Source organism: Sinohyriopsis cumingii, chromosome 2 (genome assembly GCF_028554795.1).
Source record: "Sinohyriopsis cumingii isolate HCF-2022 chromosome 2, ASM2855479v2, whole genome shotgun sequence".
Taxonomy (NCBI): domain Eukaryota; kingdom Metazoa; phylum Mollusca; class Bivalvia; order Unionida; family Unionidae; genus Sinohyriopsis; species Sinohyriopsis cumingii.
The window spans coordinates 137,190,432-137,216,663 of record NC_142962.1 but is presented as its reverse complement, the minus strand read 5'-3'; the positions used below and the strand labels follow the sequence as shown (position 1 = coordinate 137,216,663).

At 33.6% G+C, this 26,232-nt stretch overlaps 1 protein-coding gene across 1 annotated transcript in view; it reads right to left on the bottom strand.

The window, feature by feature from the left end:
• The window catches only part of LOC149805912 (uncharacterized), a 273,589-nt gene that overhangs the window by 55,314 nt on the left and 192,043 nt on the right, over positions 1-26,232 (bottom strand). The window contains exons 122-139 of the mRNA XM_089934933.1: positions 25,109-25,231; positions 23,987-24,175; positions 23,403-23,531; positions 22,694-22,879; positions 19,255-19,383; positions 16,047-16,232; positions 13,469-13,597; positions 10,517-10,705; positions 9,919-10,056; positions 9,153-9,341; positions 8,666-8,788; positions 7,258-7,440; positions 4,642-4,767; positions 3,698-3,883; positions 2,904-3,032; positions 2,006-2,188; positions 1,423-1,554; positions 339-524 (exon numbers count right to left, since the gene is read on the bottom strand). Coding sequence (XP_089791059.1) covers positions 339-524; positions 1,423-1,554; positions 2,006-2,188; positions 2,904-3,032; positions 3,698-3,883; positions 4,642-4,767; positions 7,258-7,440; positions 8,666-8,788; positions 9,153-9,341; positions 9,919-10,056; positions 10,517-10,705; positions 13,469-13,597; positions 16,047-16,232; positions 19,255-19,383; positions 22,694-22,879; positions 23,403-23,531; positions 23,987-24,175; positions 25,109-25,231 — 2,835 coding nt within the window. The remainder of the gene's footprint in view (positions 1-338; positions 525-1,422; positions 1,555-2,005; positions 2,189-2,903; positions 3,033-3,697; positions 3,884-4,641; positions 4,768-7,257; positions 7,441-8,665; positions 8,789-9,152; positions 9,342-9,918; positions 10,057-10,516; positions 10,706-13,468; positions 13,598-16,046; positions 16,233-19,254; positions 19,384-22,693; positions 22,880-23,402; positions 23,532-23,986; positions 24,176-25,108; positions 25,232-26,232) is intronic.

The window sequence follows — 26,232 nt, the reverse complement described above, 5'->3', positions numbered from 1 at the left end:
TACATAAAACACCATTGCCTGCCATTCATACTAATCAGCTACCATGGATACACATGTAAATATGGTAACATCTATATTTTCATGAAGATCCAGATTGTGATATAATTATTATATCATATAAAACAGTCTTCAGGAAACATGATATGAAAAGACAAATTTCTGCTGGAATATTTAATACATGCGAAAATATTTTGACCAGGTTAAAAATTTCACAAAACAGCCAAAAAGTATCCATTTTCGCTAATTTAACTTAAATGCTGTAATTGAAATTTATAAATTATACTGAACAATCCTCTGCATATTATGAATAGATACCATAACCACTTCAGAGTTCTTACCATGAGATCTCCATCTGTGGCCCTGACAGTTTCAATAGTTGAATTGACTGTCCTTGTTTCTTGTATAATGACAGGATACTGTGTGATAGTGAATGTTGGCGCAAAAGAATCCCTTACAACTGCAATAGTCAGTTGAGCTGTGTCTGTCTTTTCTGGATTTCTCTTGTCTGATACTGAAACGTTTATCTGCACCAGAAAAGAAATTACAGTTAACTCACTGCCATTTTTATGGAGAATTTTTTTAAAATGTCAAACAAGTTTAAACAAATTAAATGTAGTTCTTAAAATTTACAATAAACAGTAAAATATGCATTATTTTTAGCAAATTATTTAGCTAATCACTATTGATATACATTTTGTAACTGGAAGATGTGTAAACTGGACTGTGGTTGATCAGATATTTGTCAACCTTACCTTAATGACAGTAAAGTGTCCACTATGCATACTTGCTAAGAGAAAAGTCTGACCACATCACTGACCCTCGCGGTTATTAAAGCAATTCACTTAAAAAGAATAGTAAAAGGGTTACATTTTTGTTTAATACAGATATACAACTGACCACACATGATTTATTAAGTGTTAAATATCTGTAGGTGAATAACTTCATGCAACAAATCTCACAGGGAAGTATTATTCTCCCTTGTTATAAAGCAGTAATTGGGGTCCTTAACTGCAAAAGCATTATGTTCCAAATTTCATTATATTGAAAACCGTTATAGTTATGGAAAAGCAATATAGTGAGATCCGTGATGTGTATGGAAATGCAATATTCTGACAGTAGCTTAATATACCAAACTGTAGTATAGCGGGAACTATCAATTGTTTTTAAAACAATGGAATTTTGTAAAGAAAATAGGATAGAAGACTAATCTTCACCTTGTTTTCTTTTGATCCCTACTGTTAACACAGACTTGACTTTGGTCATATGTCTGATCTGATACTGCATTATATCCAGAATCATGTAATAATAAAGCAAGTTATGACGAGGAAGAGCTTATTTTAATTTGAGATATGAATGCAAAATATTCTAGTACATATTCCAGATAATTTACTGTTGCCTGCTACTGTGTATTAAACTACTCACAACAAACTGATTAATGCTGGCGTCATCAGTTAAAGGTTTCTTCAAAGTTAATTCCCCTGTTGCAGGATTGAGCAGGAAGTAGCTATTGATGGCAGGAACATTACTGGAAGCTAATGTGTAGGTCAGTTTGTCCTGAAATAGATCGGAGAAAAAAAATGAAAACTGCTTGGTTCAAAATACAGATTTTCAACTTATCATTTTTATTTAAATGTAAAAACTGTCTTATGTCTATCATATTCAGTATAATAAATAGTTCAAAGTGTTAATAAAGCACAAACAACTCTGTTTATCTTCATCCTCTCTGTATATGTGTGCAAGGGTTTGCACGTAAATGTGTCAGCATACATTTATGGAATCATGTTATAGAAAAAGAAGTGTAATGTATGAATGTGCTCCTTTACATTAACATTTTTGTCACAGTGTATACTGTACTTGTACTGAATGTTTAATAAATGGTTCTTTATAAAAACTAATCATGTTAATGTGCAGAAAAGCTTGTCCTTGTTCCAAGTAGTTTCACAAATAATTCTGCGCTTGTCATTTGACTTAAATAAATCAAGTAATACAAAGTTAATAAACACACCCCATCTAAATCTGAAGCATTAAAATCGAAGACTAGTGATCCAAGGGTGTGGTTCCATAAAATCTGTGTACTATATGGGCTTCCACTGAACATTGGAGAGTTGGGGTTGCGTAATACTCTTACTGCCAGAACTCCCTCAGTCACTCGAGATGGTACAGATGTATCAAAAACACCAACACGAATCTGGAAACAAAAAAGTTCCACTATTAGTATGCATGTATCTTTGTATAAAGAAATTGCTTCTATTCTACTCATATGGCTGAAAATGTTTTTTCTTGGAGATTATAAAAGAAAATAACATTTTAAATACAGGTCTTACCTTAAATATGTAAACTACAACATATATAAACTCACAAATATATAAATGAACTTCAGGTCTGATCTTCGAATCGAGTGCACCCGCAGTAAACAGCTCTGTTTATCCTCTCTTGTACATCTGTAAATCATTTCTGTTAAAAATCATAATGTTACTATTGTGTTTTGTTTAAGTTATTCTTCACCATGATGTCAAAGCCATGTGTAGCCTAGTAAAACCCAGCTTATGTAAAAACCAGCAGATATCCCAGGAATATAACCTGTACATAACTCATGGTGTACCTGCAGGTCATAATGTGATGCACATATTCAGTTTTGATTGACATTAAAGATATTTCATAAAGCAATTATGCTTTAATTAACTTTCATAATATTTAGTTCTCTCTTTTTTGGTTTGTTTTCATCAAGCACATATAAGGCTTGTGGCAGTCCTAATGAAGAACTTGCCTACCATCTTGACTTACAAAATGAAACATTTGAGCAATTTTCAATCTGCAAATCAATGTATTGTGGGCTGAAAATTTATACATTTGTACCAATAATTCTTTAAAACAAAGTAACTGATGGTTATATATGTACTTACATTGTAATTCAATTGGTTATCTGTGTCAGTCATCAAATTAACACGTGATGATACTGCTCCAGTTGTCTCATTGATCTGGAAATAGCTGAGAGCTGCACCATCTCCCAGCAATCTGTACGAAAGCTGACCCTAAAAAAATACAGAAAAAGATATAATAGACTTTGCATAAAATAAAAGCCACTTTTTTTTGCTTTGATTATTTCAATTAAAGCATGGTCATAACTAAAATAACATCTCATAACACAAAGACTTGGCAGAGTTTCTTCTGTTATAAGAAAAATGATTGGGTATTATGTAATCATCTCAACAATAAGAGACTTAATTTAGCACAAGCTCCCACATAACTCCCACATAAACAAGGAACCCAAATATGGTCAGCAAAGGATAAAATGGACTACATATTCACAAATGGACGATGTCAACCATACCAGTGTTTTTGCTCACTAAAGAGTATATGGCTTCCTTTTTCAATTAAAAACTGAAATAAACCATTTCAAAGCTAAGTGGAAAATAAGTTAATCAGATAAAGTATTCTTATTTATCTTGTATCACCACATGAAGCCTCACATACCATAATGCATTAACAGGATTCCATTACAAATTGTAGCAATGAAGATACAAGCAAGGAAATACCAAATATTATATTAAATATTTCACAAGGTAACAGAAACTAGCCCAATAAACATTTCCATGGTATATAAAGCAGATAAAAAAAATTAAAACTTAAATTGACAAATCGGAACTGTCATCATAACCATTACGCATTTGAAAAGTTTCCAAATGTAAATTCTTACCAAGATATCATTATCTCTGGCAGACACAGTAAAGAAAACTTGTCCAATAGCTTGACTCTCTGGGATGTCCCATGTAAATGGCAGATTGGTGAACATCGGATTGGCATTTCGTACAACTTGGACATTGACCGTCACATTGGTGGTTCGTCTATTGTTTATCCTCATGTCATTGGCCTCCACAATAAACTGGAAAAGGGAAAATTCAAATTTAATTGATCCATAATTACCTGTAAAGAAGAGTTCCACAAGTAACATGTGCAGAATTATATTTGTTTTTCTTATCTGGAAATATATCTCAGATAATCCAATAATAATTTTATCTATAAATAAATTGTTCAAGGTATAAGTGAAGAAAATAAACACTCCAGTAATTACAAGCTTTTACAGGATCCTCCAACTTCGCATTTTTCCACAATTGGAAGAAGAAAAAAGATTTTTAAAGACTGGTTTACCAAATCTGACTGCAACATCACAATATGCTCTGATTACACTAGAAAGAATTCACAGTCTGGAGATAACCAAATTGAAGCAATAAACACTAGTGCCAAGCTTAAGAAAATTAATATTTTCCCCTTCATTTCTTCACAATCATGACATGGCCAAATAATTAAATACTCTACAGTAACAAAACAAAATCTTTCAAGAGATCAGAGAAATAGAAAAGTTTTTTTACAGAGCCACTTATGCAAGTTCAAGGAATTTTCAAGGACTTTGTTTCACAAGGTTTTGAAGACTAGACAAATTTAAGTTTTTGTTTCAGATCTGTGCAGGCCTTGATGGTGAAATGTGATAGTTCTTGGAAATAATATTTTTCTCTTTCTGCACTTAAGTAATTTCTAATATGAACTGCTTTTAAACTTTTACTGGTAACAACAAGAGTGTTTACTGTCGCAAATTACTGTTCTAGTGACAATGATTATTAACTTTTAAAACTGAAAACTTACAGTATAAATAGTATCAACTCTATTCAGACTCAAAGATTTGCGGATTGCTACATCTCCTGTGTAGGCATCGATGTAGAAGTATTCCAGTGCAAGAGGTGGTTCCACTATTCTGTAGCTGACAGCATCCTGTAAGAATATCAACACTAAATATTATCTAATGTCTTTTAGGCAAAAAAATGGCAAACATTTGGACGCAGAGAATCTCATACCTACAAAAGGTAATTCAAAAGGGTGCTTTCAAACCAACATTTAATGGTGAGGATCAATTTAATGATCACTGTTAATTATTAATTAGCAAATAATAAAAACTGGAGCAGCACTGTTCAATTCAGTCAAGCTACAAGCAAGAAATGACATCTGCAAAAGTGCATTAGGTACGGAAATACAAAGTGTAATAACAGAGTAAACAGTGATTATAAAATTTGGCTTTGTTGTTTTATATAATGATTTATTCTGTTTTCTAAGGTGTCAGATGCATAACATGTGTATAAAGTACAGAATGTACCTTTCTCATACCTGACATAACATGACATGTCATGTCAAATACACGATTTTTTCACTCACAAACCCCCTGACATGGCTGTGATTTGAAGAACATAGCTTTCAGTAACCTTGGGAAGAAAATAAAATCCACAGTGACTGCTTCAGTATTTGCCAGTAACATGCATGTAGACATGGTTAACAGCCCTGCTTAGAGCTCATGTAAAACTATCCTTGGGCAGTTTATACTGCAAATTGTCATTGAGGGAATTAATAAGCAAAGAGGTATGGTATAAACAGCCACATTTCATTTATGGCTTAATTGACTGACAATAGCTAGGATGATTTGTTAAGTTCTTTGATGGTGCCAATTATGCTTTTTTGCACAGATAAAGTGCACAAAGAAGCACAATCCAATTTGTTTTAAATTTTAGGTAAATCAAATAGATGCTACATGCCTGATGAAGATAAAATTTATTATATATCGTTGTCTTGAATGACAATTTTTAAGTCATCTGTATTAAGGATTATTGGCAAGGTTGTGAACAGTGGCACCGTTTCTTTGGAGTTGGATTTTATTCCATATATAAACTGTTTCAGTTGTCTGAATAGTGTTCAAGTGTAATTCACCTCTGAAGGTGATTTAGGAACCAATAAGCTATCAGCAAAGCAAGGAAAAATAAATTATGTAATTCCTGGCTGAGACGCACAGCAGCAAGGGGTAGCCTTTAATTCTTTGCACATACTGCAAACAACATATCAACATAAGTCAATCTGAAATCTCAATCCTTGCTTGACCGCATGGTCTAAACTACTCAACTTTACCAATCACTTCTTTCTCACCCCTGTCTGTATGGGTTTGAGTCTCTGGCTTACCTATGCTGGTATGTGAGAATGTCTGCCAATAGTTTCCCATGGGTCAGTGGTTCTTACTGGGGTTTTCCTGGATTCTCCTCCACCCCTTATACTGACCACCATGTATAGCCTATCAAATGCTGAACAATGGTGTTAAAACTATAACAACATTTTGGAGTGTACGACATCTGTCGAAATAGGAGTGACAAGCTGAACTAGACATTCATATTATTATTATTATTTATTATCATAATCTTGTTAAAATACTGTTAATTGAAACATGCTTTTCAGTCGATTTGGGTCAAAAAATAGAAAGATTAAACAATGATAATAAGTACACAGTTGTGTTTGCACCATTTATTTGTGTTGATAAAGCACTGACACCCATACTAGATGGAGGCGTTTATTACTGCTGTGTCACCTTTAAAGTTCCCACGGAACTTAAAAATATTATGTCCCATCTCTCTTCCCCAAATGAAATGGTCAGTCCCAAATGTGATGTATATTAATTTTTTATTTATAGACAAGTGTATTTCATGGTCATGTTCAAATAGATACAGTTCTGACAATGCTAATATGGATGTGAAGAACAAGTCAGTTTTTACCAGGATTTGCTCATGGAATCCAACAAAACAATTTTAAAAGTATTATCCAGTCTCTAGAGAGTGCAAAGATGAACATAATGACAACTGCATTACTTTCAAACCTCTTAGTGAACTAATGAGAGTAGCAATTACTAAATCTAATTAAGCCTTTATTTTCCCATCCAGTGGATTTACAGACAGAAACTTGTATGTTGTTATTTAATGTCAGTGTGGTTGTGATTATTTGAGTGCTTGCACATACATGTGTGTTTGGTGATAATATCTGACAATACAAAGTCTACCAACTATTTGTTTTTCTTTGTAAGTATATCATATGCTTGACAGAAAACAGAAAAGTTATTTTTTATTCATGGTTGATTTCGAATAATTTTCTAAAGGTTGATATGCAAAAGTTGCTTATTCTTAATTGAATGTGATTTTTGGGGGTCCCATGCATCAACCCCCTTGGGACCTCAAAACACTTTTTTAGTCTCAAAAGAAACCCAACACTGTCTAGAAATATGACAATTATGCATTCTCCTTAAATGCTGAATGTATCATGGAAGGCTTTTAAAACAAATTTTGAGCTCATAATTTCTAATAATTTATTTCTTTCCATTTATTTGTGTTATCACTACTACTGGTACTAAAAATGATATCATTACTTATATATCTATGCTAATGTGATGCTACTTACCCCATCAGCATCCACAGCACTTATCCTCAGGATGGCTACTCCAACTGATTCAAACTCATTGACCTGTGCAGCATAGTTTGGCTGCAAAAAGCGAGGTGCTGATGGATTTCTTTCCACATTGAAAACAATGTTTGCCAGAGCAATGTTATTCGGGAAGAAGGTATCATAAGCTTTGACTTGCAGCTAGAAATAAAAAATACAATATGAGTAAGTCTCATATGACTGAAGGGATTCGTAGTACTATTGACCAAAGGGATTTTTAGTGTGGGAAAAAGTCAAATATATAGCAGAACCAATATCATGTTTCTAACTGGTAATATGTTGGGGGATGTGAGTTTGCGAAATATAGGCATTTCAGAGATAGATGTGGGGGAAGCAATGATAAATCTGGGTAACTAGGTCAGCATCATAGAAACTAATATAAGTTGGGTGTGAGAACATATCAATTATCTTATAAATGAGATTGCATAAAACTAAATCTGAATGAATTAAATTAATTTATTCTCAACATTAACTAATATGCTTGAATCATTGGTGGAATGCAGCTAACAAGAAAATTTTGTTCAGTTTGGTTAACTTTTGTTTTAATATTTTAAGCATGTGTCCCAAAGCAGTTTGTTTCAAAATAAATCCTAATTTCACTATTTTGGGACAAATTACAACTGTATTACAATGAGTAATTATATGAAAACTGTATTACAATGAGTAATTATAAGAAAACTGTATTACAATGAGTAATTATATGAAAACTATTTCATTGAGTATTATCTGAAAAGTGTTTACAATAAGTAAATATACAAAAACTGTGTTACAAGTAAATATACAAAAACTGTATTACAATAAGTAAATATACAAAAACTGTATTACGAGTAAATATACAAAAACTGTATTACAAGTAAATATACAAAAACTGTATTACGAGTAAATATACAAAAACTGTATTACAATGAGTAAATATACAAAAACTGTATTACAATAAGTAAATATACAAAACTGTATTACACTAAGTAATTTTATGAAAACTTTATTACACTGAGTAATTATAAGAAAGCTAGTAAGTTCAGGCAATAGCATGATAAAGCTGTCACTCTCTCTCATGCTGAACATAGCCATGATTCATCAAGTTTTTAGAAACATTATATGCATCATGTACTTCATTACAAGCCAGTCTCACTACAAGAAACTATACTATATGGTTTCCATGGAGAGTGTTATAACATGGGAATACTGTAATCGGTTCTGCAGAGTGCTTATGTCTTGCATGAAAATGATGTACCATACCTGCTATAACTTTCAAACTGTTTGACATTGAATCTCAACATTACTAATCCTGCCACTGTTGCTGTTGGTTCTATCTGCTAATGCATGCAAAAATATGGTCTGTTTCGATCTAAATGAAAATACTCACCACATATCTAGTGTCAGTTGAGGTAAGAAGAGATTTTCTGACATAGACTGCTCCAGTAATTCTGTCAACACCAAAGTATGCCATGGCAAGTCCATTGCCAATAGCTTCATATGCTATCTGCCCCTGATGAACAAAAAAAACAAAACATTACATGAATAAATCATCTGAGAACTATTTGTGACAAGTGGTATGTTTACTGAGAAAACCGTTAGCTGAAAAATTCGATCTACAACTAATTTATTCATGTTTTTATCTCACAGATATTTCATTATACTAAAGTGTACATTACAAACTGAACATTTATTCAACAATATGCTTAACTTTTAAAATTAGTAGGAACCATAAATGCTAAAAAATGGAGGACTATAATATGGATAAATTCTTTAAAGAGGAACTGATTATGGTGAGAAAATGCCTCCTTGAAACCAATGTCACCTCTTAAAAGTTCACCTGTAAAGAAAAAGTATAGAATTATTAATGTTTTTACCCTGAGATCAGAGTCAATTGCAGTAATAGTCAGCAGAGCAGATCCATTGACTGGGGATGTCTCAGTGATGTTCCTCTCATAGTTGGGAAGTGTAAATTGTGGAGCACCTGAATCACGATCAATGTTGATTATCACGGTGGCAAAGCCATATTTTTCTGGGGTGCCCTGGTCTCGGGCTTGGACAGTGAACTAAAAGTATTAGATGAAATAAAACTGTAAAATTATAGTTCAAATGTGCATATCCCATTATAACATTCATCAAGCTAGCACAATGCATTTTAAAATAACTGAATGGTTGCTATGTAACACAAACAATGGAAAGACAGAAAATGAATGGCATGATAAATATATTAATGAATTTTTCCACAAAATAAAAAAAGGGTAAAGAGTAAGTAAATAAATGAATGTCAATCCAAAGTTTTAATGCTGTACAAATAAAGTATTGCATGGAAACATAAAGCTCTCCCAAAAAATGTAAACTTGAAAGTACATGTATTGAATAAAATGATAAACGGTCAGGATGCAGACATTTGTGAAAAATATATATAAAAATCAACAGGTAAAAACATAATCCTTAAAAAATATGGTAAAATTGTATTACATAAACTGCATTCATTCAAAATGTCTGAGATTTTCTTAGGTAGTACATCATCATACAGTTCTTTCATAGAATTCACATTAAATAACTTCTGCCTCTGTGGGTGGGGGGAGTAGATTCACATGGCTGGAATGTTTTCCAATGTCACTAGTCAATGGCAGAACTTACTGTTAATATATTTCCAATTGCTCTGCTTGCAGTCAAGTCACTGGCAACATAAATGATTCCAGATACACCATCCAAGAAGAAATAATTAAGGGCTAAACTTCCACCAGTATCCTGTACTATACTGTAGCGTAATGTATCCTATTTGGAAAAATGCAAATCATTAATATCGACTTAGCTTCATAAAAAGTAGTGTGATCCAACCAAAATTTCACCAAGCACTAGTAAAGAAATTAGAAAATCACTGGAGTATTACCCAGAAGAATGCAGTTCATATTTAGTAATGTACACAAAGGTAATTATATAATCAGAATTCTAAATTTTACCATTGATGAACATTTTTCTTGTTAAAATTTTATTACAAACTAAATAATGCCAATATTTATTATCTTTTCTTTGTATTAAGGCAATGAATTACTGAGACAGTTTACATTATAAACAATATTATTATTTATTATCATTTATTAAATAACATAAAAGTTAGCTGGGTGCTTAAGTTCATTAAATAAAACTTCACTGTGTATATGTATAAGTTCATAAATCAATGTAATGATAGAGTTTTTAAACTAAACTCTATGCAAACTTATTACAATACACTTACATTATCTGCATCTGAGGCCTGTACACGCATCACACTTGAGCCAACTGGCATTGTCTCGTTGATTCTGGTAATATATTGTACACCTGATGCTGAGAAGACAGGAGGATTCGGGTTGCGAACGACGTAGATCTGGGCATTGACAGCAGCACGGTTGTTTGGAAAGGCACTGTCATAGGCCTCAATACGTAGCTAAAGCAGAGACAACAAAGTAATTATACTCTATGTCAAACAGTTCCCAAAAAAGTAATAACATGAGCACAGGCAGTGTTTTCCCCCACTCACAACCTTGCATCTTTCTTCACCAAAAAATTAAAAAGGCTAATATCAACATCTGCAACATGCCTTATAAAGGCACACAAAATAGCATATCATGTAATCTCTTGAGTACTCTGTAACAACTATTAGGCAAGTCAACTAAGTCATCAATACACATTATCACTTCCTTCTAAATGATGAAGACTATTTCCAGCTTTGATAGAGTCCTATTTGAGCAAATAGAAAAAAAATCAAAATAAAATAATTTTTTGATGCTGAATACTTCATTCAATGAAAGTAACACTGACTGATTGCCTTGTACAAGTAAAACAAACCTTGAGATCATATTAAATGACTGCATTAACATTAAAAACATATGATAACAGCTATTGTATATGTAGGGACTGTTATTTTAATTCTAATATATCTGCATCACATAAATTTTGATACTGAATTAAAATTAGACCATAACTGAACATTAACTTATCAAAGTGAATCAAGAATCAATATAATGCAGTAATTTAAGGAAACTTCATGTAAACATACATAACTGATGTAATAAGCAAGAAATAAGTAAATAATTAAAAAATAGGCCAAGTCCCTTGACAGGAAAGGTCAAAAAAACTAATCTCAGGGGGCTATTTGCTTGAATTTACTTGCAAAGCTATAGAAAACACTGGTACAAGATGATCATATGCGTGATAATTCATAATGGTTCATAAAAGAGAATTATATTTTGGGGGTGGATATCAATAATTGTTTTATATGGCTTGAAAAATTATTTTTTTAAACTACTGCTGCTTCTCAGAAACTGTTTCAGAATAACTCATAAAACTGTAGACAAAAGGATGAATAAATTTCAACTGTTCCCTCTCAAGGAAACAAAATGTGTGCAATTTCCACAACAATAGTTTTTAAGGTGAAGAAAAAGAATTGCCACAGTGACTGGTGACAATAGCGATAAAAGAAGCATTGAAAAATCAGAGTTATTAGCTACAGTGCATCACAAGGATCTCACTCTCTACAATTTACTTGGCTATACCTTAAACTGAGGAACCCATGGTGGGAAAGTAAACTTATGGGAAGGACCTAAGAACCTCAGTAAACTTATGTTGTGTCAATACAAAGGCATAACACCAGTAAAAGATGTTCTGGAAGGCTGGAAAATGAACTCATATCAATATTATGCAGCATACAAGCCTGGTTGAAATCCAACAAACCTCAGTAAAATTATGCTGTGGAAACCAGTGTGTGTGTGTGTGTGTGTGTGTGTGTGTGTGTGTGTGTGCATGCATGGATACATGTATATATGTAGTCCGAGCACAATATATATCTTGAGAGACCAGGTTTTTAATGCACTGATTTATCAATTATATCATGTTTTATATATCATGATACCACCTGTTTTAACAGACCATGATTTTCTGGCTGAAGGGATAGTCTTCTAGACAGGTTCTACTGTATATGAATGATGCCACACTCCAATTGTGGGATGGATGATTGGAAGCTTATTTTTGGAGATTTTATTCAACACATTTTGCCAAGGATACAAAAATGGGCAAAAGGGAGTTTCGCTCCCGACTATGATCCCACAGAACTTGGCATTTTGCCAAGGATACAAAAATGGGCAAAAGGGAGCTTTGCTCCTGACTATGATCTCACAGAAATCAAATTTGTTCAAGGTCTCATCAATACAGAGCTGTATGCCACATTTAGAAGAAGTCTTTGGAATGATAAAACATAGAAATTGAGTTGTGAGTTATGAATGTGATAACTCTCTCTGAGAGTAAGATAAAAGGTTGGAAATCAAACTCATAAGAAGTTCCATGCAATACAATTGTACAAACCAAATTTTAATAAATTCCAACAATTCACAATTAAGATTTTGGCCTTATAGACAGACAAATGAACTCAGATGTGATTATAACAGGGCTCTGCTGATGTCATTCAGGATGCTAACTATATTCAGTCTGTATGTATATTTGTAAGCACAGGATTTAACAATGCATCAGCAAAATCCTGAATCCCCAGTGCAGAGTAAGGTATCCCCAAAATGGCAATAAACAAAATACATGACAAAACAAGGTAAAATCCTGACTCCCCAGTGCTGAGTAAGGTATCCCCAAAATGGCAATAAACAAAATTCATGATAAAACAAGGTAAAATCCTGACTCCCCAGTGCTGAGCAAGGTATCCCCAAAATGGCAATAAACAAAATACATGATAAAACAAGGTAAAATCCTGACTCCCCAGTGCTGAACAAGGTATCCCCAAAATGGCAATAAACAAAATTCATGATAAAACAAGGTAAAATCCTGACTTCCCCGGTGCTGAGAAAGGTATCCCCAAAATGCCAATAAACAAATTACATGATAAAACAAGGTAAAATCCTGACTCCCCAGTGCTGAGTAAGGTATCCCCAAAATAGCAATAAACAAAATACATGATAAAACAAGGTAAAATCCTGAAAATACAAAAATGAATTTTGATATCAAGTGTACACTTTTAAAAGTCGATGTAGAATAGGCACAGTGCACTCTCCTACATTTTGTACGAGGCAAGTATTGGATCCATCCTCTTAAAATGCATCCTGGTGAGATGGCACATCCCCAAGTCTGCAGGTGTTTTTTTATTAAAAATATAACAGCAAGCTGAGATAAGTGAGATTACACCTTCAAAAAGTTGACTGATACTTACAGTATATGTGAGGGTCCTGAGAACATCATTAGCCAGGTTCACTTTAACTCGGATTTCACCAGTACGGGAATCAACTTCGAAGAAATCTAGAGCTGGGAACACTCCTACTGCTTCATATGTTATGAAACTCTGAAACGTTTGAATGAATGAATGAATGGCATCAATAGCAGAAATAGAAATAAAAACTAATGAACAGAAACTAATCTGACCTGAATGCCACCAACATTCTTACAATATACTCATATTATAAGCATGATTGCTCACCTGGCCAACACCTTTTTAAAAAACCAAATGCAAGGGTATGTATGTCTACCTATATACAGGATTCAGTAATTTTTAGCACAATCCTGGCTACAAAGTACAGACTAAAAGTAAATTTATTAAAATATGCAGGTAAAAATTGCAAAAATATATTTTTCAGGAAGACAAAACCTTCCAAATAAATGTAAACAGGTGGTCCTATAAAAACAAAACAATAAAGGTAAAAATTTCAAATTTCATAAAAAGGTATTTAAAATAAAACCTGAAGGTTAAAAATATAAAATCTGAAATGGGTCAAATTATTTTATATAAACTGCATTCATTAAAAAGTTGAATATTTTTTAAGTGGTATATCATTATATACTTTCTAAAAAATCATGCTCCAAGTTGATAAGAAAACTAAAATTATTGAAAGACTTTTGTTCTTTAAAAATGGCATCCACAAAGGATTGTCTGTCTGACTTGCTTCATGATTTGTTCTGAATTGCCAATCAGTTTATTGCACTGTGAGTATCCACAACCTGTTTCAGTGGATTATGCACTGTGAGTATCCACAACATGTTTCAGTTGATTATGCAGTGAGTATCCACAACCTGTTTCAGTGGATAATGCACTGTAAGCACTCACATCTTGATTCAGTGGATAATGCACTGAAAGCACCCACATCTTAATTCAGTGGATAATGCACTGTAAGCACTCACATCTTGATTCAGTGGATAATGCACTGTAAGTCCTCACATCTTGATTCAGTGGATAATGCACTGTAAGCACTCACATCTTGATTCAGTGGTTATGTGCTGTGAGCACCCCCATCTTGATCCAGTGGTTATGCACTGTGAGCACCCTCATCTTGATTCAGTGGATACTGCACTGTAAGCACTCACATCTTGATTCAGTGGATAATGCACTGTAAGCACTCACATACTGATTCAGTGGATAATGCACTGTAAGCACTCACATCTTGATTCAGTGGATAATGCACTGTAAGCACTCACATCTTGATTCAGTGGATAATGCACTGTAAGTCCTCACATCTTGATTCAGTGGATAATGCACTGTAAGCACTCACATCTTGATTGAGTGGATAATGCACTGTAAGCACTCACATATTGATTCAGTGGATAATGCACTGTAAGTCCTCACATCTTGATTCAGTGGATAATGCACTGTAAGCACTCACATCTTGATTCAGTGGATATTGCACTGTAAGCACTCACATCTTGATTCAGCGGATAATGCACTGTACGCACTCACATCTTGATTCAGTGGTTATGCACTACAATGAGCACCCTCATCTTGATTCAGTGGATAATGCACTGTAAGTACTCACATCTTGATTCAGTGGATAATGCACTGTAAGCACTCACATATTGATTCAGTGGATAATGCACTGTAAGCACTCACATCTTGATTCAGTGGTTATGCACTGTGAGCACCCTCATCTTGATTCAGTGGATAATGCACTGTGAGCACCCTCATCTTCTTTCAATGGGGTTCTACAATCTTCAACAGAGAACCAAGTTAGAAAAACTAACAGTGCTCATATACCAGTTTCTTCAAAGAGCTGATTCTGCAAGTGCCTAGCCAGATCAGAAGTTATTTTCCCTATATTTTGTAAATGGCCATAAAAAATGATGGATGGCATAAAATAGAAAACTTTAAAAGACTTATATGCTAGATGATTTCTGTCAATTATTTTGTCTAATTCTCTTCAGTGGTTTTTGAAAAGTCATCCTATAAACTTCTATTTTAAGTAATAATGGATATATTTGATGATGAATTTGCATAATTTTCACATTTAAATGACCTTATGTCAGAAAGGAAAATGCTGTCAAATTTGGTTAAAATTCTGTTCAGTTGTTATTCAGCAGTTTTTCAGAATTTCATGGTAAGGTATTTAGTAATGGTTATCATATTTAATGGTAGATTAGCATTATCTTAACAAGTTATAAATGCCTTCATTCAAGGAGACTTTCTGTAGAGTGGTAGAAGTTTTCTATTTTTATTAACAACAGCCACAGTGACAGCAAATCAACAACAGTTGTATAAATGTGAAAACCCTTCATATCACAAATTTGGTTAAAACCTGTTCAGCAGTTTTTCAAAATAAGTCATTCAAGATTGTTCTAATTTTGACAATGTCTGCTAAATTTGATGATGGATTGGCATCATTTGTATAAAACTGAATGACCTTCATGTTAGAATGCTTTGTGTTTTCTTTCCATTTTTAGTAACAGAGGCCATATTTAACAGTGGATCAGCATCATTTGTGCAAATCTGAAAGGCTTTTGTGCTATCAAAAATGGGCAAAACATACCAAAAGGTCATTATCTCTAGCCTGGACTGCAAGGATGGAGGAACCAACTGCTGTTGTGTAGGGGATGGTCACACTGTAATTCTGACTCAAGAAGAATGGACTTTGATTTATAGGATTTCGGAGGATTGTGATGTCCACAGTTGCAATGGCTGTATTTCCTCGTCCATCTGAAGCCTCAATTCTCAGCTGAAAAGATAAAGATGTACTAAATTATACTATCTGTCTTAATGATGGTTGAATCTCTGATAAATTACCTACACCCCCCTTTTCCATGTCTTCTATCACAATTTATTTCATATCACCAACGTTAAGTGCAGTCCATGTTAGTCCATGCTTATCCCTTTGAACACAATTTTTTTAAAAACTGTGAATAAAATGAGTGGTCCTCATTCTGAAAGTCATGGGTTTTTTATGTTTTAGTCCAATCCAGTAAACATGGAAAAGCACTGATTTTTTTGCATTATTTAATGATCATAATCAATCTGTCTATATTATCAATCATTCTGATACCCTGCAAGGGATAAATACAGCATCATGAATCTTAAAGAAACATATTTTATGGTATAAAAAGACTTTCTGTCATTTTTATGTGCACAAGAAAAAAAAATATGACATGTGTGCATTAACATGTACACTAATGCCACCTTAAGAAGGATTTTTAAGCGATGATATTGTAAGATAAAAAGTATTTTTACATAGTAAAACAGAGCATTCAAGAAATTATCATTAAAATGAACATAATGTATATATAACAATAAGCAAAAAGAGTTGCTCGAAGGGTATGTATGTATGTAATAGTGTTTTTCAGTGCCTCAGCTTAAAAGTGGCTATACACATGTTCTGGACAAAAAGAAAGGCCAAGAATCCATAAATCCATTTTCTTTCAGATTCTATAAGATACCTTATATACACAATTTAAGTAAGAAAGATTATACATGCAACATTATTGCTTTGTTCTTGCTTATATTCATTTTTCAAGTTTGGTTAACCCTTTACCTCATAGAGTGTGCCTTTTTAGCTCTTTGACATACATGTAGAAAAATTATCCAGTGCAGTGCACTATTAATAGAACACTTTACCTATTTGACTCCATATACACAGGCCTGGCTGTTAACTATTAAGCAGTGTAGTGTATATTAGGTTTAACATCAATTTTAACCATTTTACATTTTTGGTACACATATAATATGTATGGAAAGATTTAAGAGCAAAATCCAATCATTATAGCTGTACAATTATTTTTAACGTATTTTTTTTAAAATGTGCATTAAAATCTCAAGAGAACTCATTCACTGTCAAGTCAGAGAAGCCGCATGACCAACCGTAGCTGCCATTTCTCATACTCTAAATTAACAAGTTCTTTGTCTGTGTCTACATTACTAAATCATCTGAATTTGATCATTTAAAAAAACTTATTGCTGGCTAAATCAATATCAGAGCCTTTACTTAAGTTAATGAAGCTTTCATAGTTGTGATTCTAATCGGGAAAACTCAAGTACTGAACAAAATCTACAGACTCTATTTTGGAGAGTGTAGAATTCGACCTAGTTACTTTAAATAATAGATTTTGACCAGAACTTAAACAGCAACCACGAGATCTGCCGTAATGGTCATTCACACTAATAAATGTTGTTATCTAACAGGGTTTTTTCCCTGAAGGTGGCACTATCAAATCCTGCTCAAAATGGCTGATGTTTACAGCAGAGTCTAAAGATGCTCCCATGAGAATGGTTTAGAGGCATCAAAAGGTGCTTCAATGCAAATCAGATAGAGGTGTTAAAAGGCGCTTCCAAGAGAAAGGAGTAGAGGCGTCCAAAGGCACTTGCATGAGGTAAAGGGTTAACAGTAATAGATGGTGAAATACACTGATTCAGGAAGATCTGGGCTGTTCTTTCAATAGATTAAAGTGGTGGCCATTTTGGTTGCAACAACATTCCAATGTTATAAATCTAATTCATATAATGGTTTTTAGAGTTCAGGTCTGTTTTATTGGTGATTTATGCTAACCATCAAAATTTCTGTGCAACAAATCTAACATCCCATCTCCTTCATTTTGAAGCAGTGCCATAATTTCTTGGTTCTTTAAACAAAATTTTAAAAATTCTGATGAAAACCCCATGTTCATAAGGATACCCACTTAGGAGCTGCAATAACAACATTTTCAAAATGGCTGCCATGGCAGTCATGCAGGATGTCAGATCAGCACCATTTTTATTCAGACCCAACAAGACATCATAAAAAATCTTTTTGGTGAATTCTCTATGCCAATATTGCCATTCATTTTAGAGTAGAAATAAGATTTTGAAAATGGCCACCATGTTGGTCATGCTACAAGTCAGATCAGTACCATTTTAACTTAAGACCAACTAGATATCCTAAGAAGTCTACCAGCGAAAACCCATGTCTCTATGACATTAATGTGGAGTTTTAATAACAAGATTTTCAAGATGACTGCCATGGTGGCCATATTGGCTGTTAGATTAGCACCATTTTCACTGACTAGACATTATACAAAACCTTCTGAGGAATCCTTTGTTGATATGACATGGCATTCGTGAGCAGCGACAGCAAGACTTTCACAACGACTGCACATACTTTAAGTCAGACTGACATAATTTTCATTTAGAACCAAACGGATATCATAAAACGTCTTTTAGATAATACTATCATCATATAACTTGTCAAAATGGCTGCTGTGGTGGAATTAATAGCTGTCCAAATGTTACAATTTTCTTTAAGGACCAATGAGAGATCACAAGATGTCTCATGATGAAAACCCCATGACAATATTCATGAGGAGTAGCTATAACAAGATTTCCAAGACGGCCACTGTGGAGGCCATATTGGATGTTCACGTGGTGCTGTTTTCATTTAGGTCCAGCTCGACATCAGAAGTCTTGCAGTAAAAACACCTATGTCAATATGACTTCTGTTTATCAGAAGCAATAACAAGATTTTAACTGTGGTGGCCATATTGGATGTTCATTTTGCACCATTTTCATTTAGGACCATCTAGACCATGGAATATATGTGTGTGTGTGTGTGTGTGTGTGAGTCAAATTTTTATGGCATATCTATTAAGTAGTTTAGAAGAAACAATAACAAACTTGTCCTAATGGACAGACAGATGGCAGTAGAGTTGAGAATCAGCATCAGGCAAACATTAACTGACTGAGGTATATTAAATTAAAGCATGACAGCCTCTTACCGAATATGTGTTTTGCGGTGCAGCTGTCAAGACACCTCTTGTAGTGATGACACCTGTATCTGTAGCCAGGATGAAGTATTCCTCAGCACCAACTGGTACTGATGACAGATACCTATATCTCACTAGATCCTGAAAATGGACAAATATCTCTTAAGGATCACCTGCAACTGTCCTACTACAACTACTACTACTACCAATTCTGCCATTACAAATTCCAGGATATAAAAGTACTAGCCTACCTTGGCATGTTTGTATGCAATATTGTTTAAAAGGGCCTTGGTACAATAATGGCTAGTATCTATTACAAATTATAAAATTGTAAAAGTGATTAATTACACAAAATCTTTAGGAAGATAAACTCTTCCATATAAATGCAAACACAAGTACCACAGTATAAATATAAAAGGTAAAGATGTTAAAATTCTGTAAATCATATCCAAATCTAAAATGCAATAGGCAAAAATAATATAAATACTTGCAAAATATTCTCAAAACTTGTTACATAAACTGCATTCCCTAAAAAAGTCCTAAATTTTCTCTGCTCATACATAACCATATCCTTCATTCAGTTCACATAAAAAACTTCTGCCTGACTGACTAAAAGTGGACACACCAACAAGAATGTGTTCCATTATCAGCGGTCATAGGCAGGGCACACACTCTGATCAAGGTTCAGGAGGTATCCAAGAGATTTTATATCTTCTATTATGCAACTGGCACAAAACCACTCATATCAGTGACTTTTGTTTTTATATGATGGATGCCAGTCTCTAATGATAGGGTTGATGTTCTCAAGTTTGTCAAAGTTTCATTGCACATATTTTCCAATTACACCTCTCCCTCGATAACTTGTGAACATTGGGGTCCAAAAACACAGACCACACTATTAGCGAGGGCATGAGTTACTGAGGGACCTCCGAAAAACCCGCTAGACATCCATAAAACTGCTGGGGGGTGGGGGGCTGGGCTATTTAATGGCTGAATCCTCGTTTTATAATCGAGTCAGCATAGCGTCTATTCTGATGAAGTTGTTTGCTATTCTCAATAAATTACATTCACTGTCAAAATGTCCAACATCTGAAAGATCGATAACATGATTGCAACTGGTTTCAATAACCAAACACGGTTTGCGAAAACATTCATGTATTATGTCATGGCTTTTTATTTTGTTGATTAGTCTGGTTCCTGGAACGATGCACAGTAGTATTTTGTGAAAGTAGGTGTCTATGAAGAAGAGAACCAGACTAACTGTTGATACCCTACCAACAAGATTCCTTTTTATCAAAAACACGCAACATTTATTTCATGAGACAAAAGTCTAATTCGAAACTAAATGTTTGTATTTTTCAATTAGTAAAATATTGACGCCATGATTTCATTGCAAGTAATAGTGAAACATTTTATCATCCATGAAGATATCTCTATGTGTTAATTCAGTAATTCTCTCTCTATAACTTGTTTTTCCAACAATGGTCTGTATCTGTGAAATGAAGCTCTTTATTTTATGAAGTACTCATTTTGATTGGTTGCCTTGCTAGCTATAATCACAATTATGACAGAGTAGGTGAATTTAAGGTAGTTTAATTAGATTATGTACACAATACAAATTATCAGTGATTGACTGATCAAAACCGAAATGAGGTACCTGACATATGATCGGAGCCGCTGTTTCTTAAGCATGTAGGATTTGCATACCTTTTAACTTTTTTTATTCCACCTCCTTTCTTTGATTCAAAAGACGTAATTACCATGATAATATAAAATTAGGCCTGCTTTGTATTTAGTGCAACAATACAACAACTGCTTCCACTAGTACGATATCAAAACAAGGTGGGCACTTAATTAGGTTCTCAAAGAAATGCTTGCAGACATAGCTGTTACAGTAGACTGAAACATTTTATATTTAATTACAAAAAGACACATTGCATTTATGATGAGTACACTTAAAAGAACTAAAAGATAGAACTAGATCACAAGTTTCAATAGATAATTTTTTAAAATTTAATTGATATTTATTTATTAAAGTGATGTCTTCACTAAGCGTAAGTGACATTTTCATTGACTGAAATGTCCGTGAATATCGTTAATTGCGGTGAACTAAGAATGTCATTTGAAAAGAAAATGTAACAAATTATATGTTGATAATGTTGATTAAAATTTCCAGGTCCTATCTACTGTTTTCAAAGATAAAACAAGTGATATATCACAGTTTCCATTACCAATTTTGATCACAATTTTCTTCAAGTTTAACAAATTGTGATAATTTTTTTTGCATTTTCTGGTTTAAAAAATGGGATCAACGCCTGACCCTGCATTATAAGTGGGTTCACGAGTTATCAGGACATGAGTTATCGAGGGAGAGGTGTATGAAGAACATGTTCATTTATGTAATAGTTGATGTTAGAAAATGGAATCATCTGTTCAGAAAAGGATGAATGAAAGGCAGCTTTGGCTGTTTTGTCACTCTTTCACTCATCTTAATACCAATGTAACTAGGCAGCCAACGACAGTACATAATATTATCACATGAACAAATCATGTTTCTGTAAGATTGGGAATATTAACAGGTTGTCAACTTTAAGGTTTTTCAAGGCTTTCAGTGTGGAAAGGGAAATCTATTTAATCCTTGGGGATTTCAATGTAGTTCAACAATCTTAGTATGGGTGTAATTTCTGCAGCAGAAATGATGGAGGTTTTATATGGTAACCAGCATGAGATGGTGCCATGGAGTGCTGCAATGGCAGTACCAACTTTGTCTCCATCTTTCAAACCATCTGTATACAGGGATAAGTAAGCCATGATAGAAGGCTGAGAGTTACTGAATCTAACACCATAAAATTTAAGTCATGTCATACAAAAATGTCTACCAAAATGTACTGCTATAACTCTAGCAGTTTTTGCATAACTGTGGTAACATTAATAAAGCCTATGTTGACCAAGGTTTAAAAAAAACGTGGAAACTTGTTTTAAAAAAAAACTATTGAAATGGATTGTAAATCTAATCTGGTCATTTATATATGCATTCAGATGTGCATGCCAAATTTTATTTCTCTACACTGAGTGGTTTTTCAACCAAGCCAAATAGTTCCTTGAGATGGAAATGAGCTGACACCAACACAAAAATATCAAGATGCCCCTACTTCAAGCAGGCAAGGAATAAAAACCTATTAGTTTGCCATCAAAGCCAAAGAAGGATTGCTTTATAAGATAGGAAGTTATAAAAGAGTAGTAATCAAAATGCCATCAGTAAAAATAAATTAGGCATGGTAGTTGGGGTGGGTGGGTAACAATCACAATACATACATTACAATGTTGTTATACATTGTAATTGCACACATTATATACTGTTAAGTTCACCGTTAATAGAGCATTAAAAAACTGCCATAACTGAAAATCCTATTAAATATTTTACAGGTTAAAATTTAAATCCTTTACTTACCCCATCACTATCTGTGGCATTAAGTATCACAATCTGTGAGCCTATTCGAACACTTTCATTGACATTTATGCGGTATGAAGAGCTTGGTATGAAATTTGGTGTGCCAGGATTTCTGTTGATTCTGATTGTGATATTTGTGGTGTCACGTGTGTTTGGATACAGGATATTGTACACTTCAAGAACAAGCTGAAAAGACAAACTTACTTCTTAAAGGACCTGACAATAGTTTTGTTTGAGCTATTCAAACATTAAGTCCCTGATAACTCGAATGATATATCAACTTATACTGATACAAATGTTGAATCTTTATTCCAACATTGCAAATCAATTCCTTACCTTATACCAAAGCTTCATTTCGTTGTATATAATGGCAATTCATTTCTGCAATGCATTTTCCCAAAATCTGCTGTTCAACTTACTTTCTAATTTTTGCCAACAAGTTCTACATGCAATAATGTATCAATTTTGTAGAGATCTTCTGAAGCCTTCAACAGCCTTTAATTATTTTTTCTGCAATGAGTAAACACCTATATATTTATCCAAATCAAATATACACATTAGCAAATCTTGTGGTCAGACCAATGTAAGTAATAAATGATACAAGCATTTAAATTATAAAACAGAGTTTGTTCTAAATTAATTATAATCCATTAATCAAAAGACAAGGTGTCACAAGTTTAAAGTTATTACCATTAACAATAATATTTACCTTATAGACAGAAGTTTGGGCTGGGTCATTCTTGATATCCTGAAGCACGGTTACCAGACCAGTAAAACCATTAATCGTAAAATAGTTTGTAGCAGGAAAGTCACCAACTACATTATACACCAACTGTCCCTAAAAACAAAAGCCAACAAAGATTTTAATTAGCTGAACTAAGCAGAAAAGATTCACATTTTTGCCTGCAGATGATAAGCCAAAGGAATGTAAAAACTACAACTGACTGTTTCTCTGAAATGGTTCTATAATTACAGACTTTCAGAAAAATAAGGGTCACAAGTTTCATAATAGTTATAATTTAAAAGTTAAAATTGCATTCCCCTATTAGCTGTCTTTAACTTATTCTAGATCTGGTTTTGAAATCATAGTCACAGAGAAACTAATATTCTGACAGAACATGATTTATCAGTAATAATGATGGATTTGTATCATTTCTGAAACAGATCAAATGAGATACTCAGTGTTCTCCTGTCTTCTTTTTCTTTCTAAATTAAAATTTATTCAGAAATAAATTGCTCCCAACTTTCCTTGTATAATAATACCACAAAAGATTCATTGGATGTTAACCTCACCTCATTATCTGGGTCTCGGGCACTGGTCTGAATTACGGTGTCACCTCTTTTTGCTGTCTCTGCTAGGACTGTATCTGGGTAGGGATCATTAACAAAGAATGGGGCAGCATCCTGTTTGATTATAACATTGACTGTTGCTACACCTGTCTTTTCATTCACCAGCCTCTGATCAACAGCCACCACTTGGAACTAAAATGAAAGGTACATACATACAACAGAAATTGTAATATTCCTCCATGGTTATAACTAACATTCTGGTGCAGAAAACACTTTACTTCTTTCAGGAAGAGACCTTTACCTTTGATATTTTATTCCCAATATCACTAGGCATCTTCCTTACCTGACATTCAAGCCATCCATAAAACTTGACAACTGTATATGGTGGACAAGACAAGTTATTTAACAGAAACCATTTTCCATGGTGACCTTGAACATTGACCTTTTGACCCCCAAATCAGTAAGATTCTTCCTTATCCAAAGTGCAAACCATCCATAAAGTTTGGTAACTGTAAATAGTGGCCAACTTCAGTTACTGTGCAGAATGAAATTGAAAACAGACAGACTTAAGTACAAATGGACATTATCACAACTAAATAAGCTCTGCCTTAAGCCAGATGTGTCAAACTTACCTGCTCATCTTGTGATGCCATCATGCACACATTTTGTTGTGATTACATATTTGCTGGGAAAGCAACAGCATCTGAGCTGACAAGTTAAGCTTGTGACAAAATTTGTCAGTCCTACTCTCAAAAAAATGGAGGTGCACCATTTGAAGGGAGGGCGGTCAGGCAGTTTTATGTATGTAATTTATGAACCAAAATTATTCCAGAACCTATGGTTGAAAAGTTAATACAACTTAACTGAGAACTCTTCTGCTTTAATAAGACAGTATGGCAAAAAAATGTAATCATTAACAAATGAAAAAGGTATAAAGAGACGTAGTTTGATCACATTATTCTATTAGATATTAACTTTCCAATGACAGATGCATTTATACTGCATGCTAGATGTCAAGAATGTGCATTTTGTACTACTGTTATCTTTAAATTCAAATTACATCAACATGCCAAATAATTATATAGCTTATGGAAATTTGTTATAAAAAAAGGATTCTTCACTTACACTTATATCTAAGCGAGGCAGATTTTCCAGACGTCTCCTAAGGAAAATGACACCATCATTTTCTTCTATCATGAAGTAAAAGAGTATACTGGCATCTCCTCTCAATGAATATTTGAGAACATCCTATAATAGAAAACAAAACTAAACATGCTTTTAAGTACAGAGAGAGAGTACTGTGAACAGTAGATGTTGTGCCTGCCCAATATTTAATAGTAATCTATGTAGGCAACAAAAAAGTCATACTTAACTCTTGGAAACTACTGACAACTGGTCTCAATGGTCTTAACCCTTTGGTCAGAACGTGCAGTTCTTGAGCTCAACTTGCTGTGTAGAATCCATTAGGAAAGAAAATTGCGTATTTCCGGTCGGCTGACCATCCCTGGCTTTTATTGCCAAGTGTAGCACTTTTTCCCCCCGGATAAGAAATAAAAATCCCAAAATTGAACATCTGTTTTGGTTTTTCCCATTACCTGAAGTGCTTAGTATATTATATACACTAATCATTATAATTGTTCATAAAAAATTTAAAGTAAATACCAGAAATTGATTTGTACATCTAATTAATCGTGTTATATATATATATATATATATATATATATATATATATATATATATATATATATATATACATATCCTAATTTTAATAACTGTGCAACAGTAAACAGTTTTTTTACCTTTAGACCACCAAATCTCAAAGTTTCTATTTTACCCTAAGTGACCATCATGAATGTTTACTTAAAGAGCTTGCTCTAGAAAAAAATTTTTTACGCATATCCCATTTGTGCTAATAAGAAACAATTCTTTTTTATATTATCATCGTAGAGGTACTATGACAAGCTGATAAATAAAGAGAGTAATTCCTTTTCTTTCCTTTCTAAAATCATTGTCCTTAAAATCTGGTTCAGAAGTTATTATTGTCCACCCTAGAAGCCCAATTTTACTGGGTGAAAGTCACAGGCTTGAAATAACCTTGGAGTGACATGTGTACTGTACTAGAGTGTAGTTCATGCATTAATAATTACCTTAATTATTCACCACAGGTGTGGCCTCACATGAAATACATGCAGTCTACTCATCTAATTTCTATACTTATTCACATGTACAATGCACATTTAACCTACTGT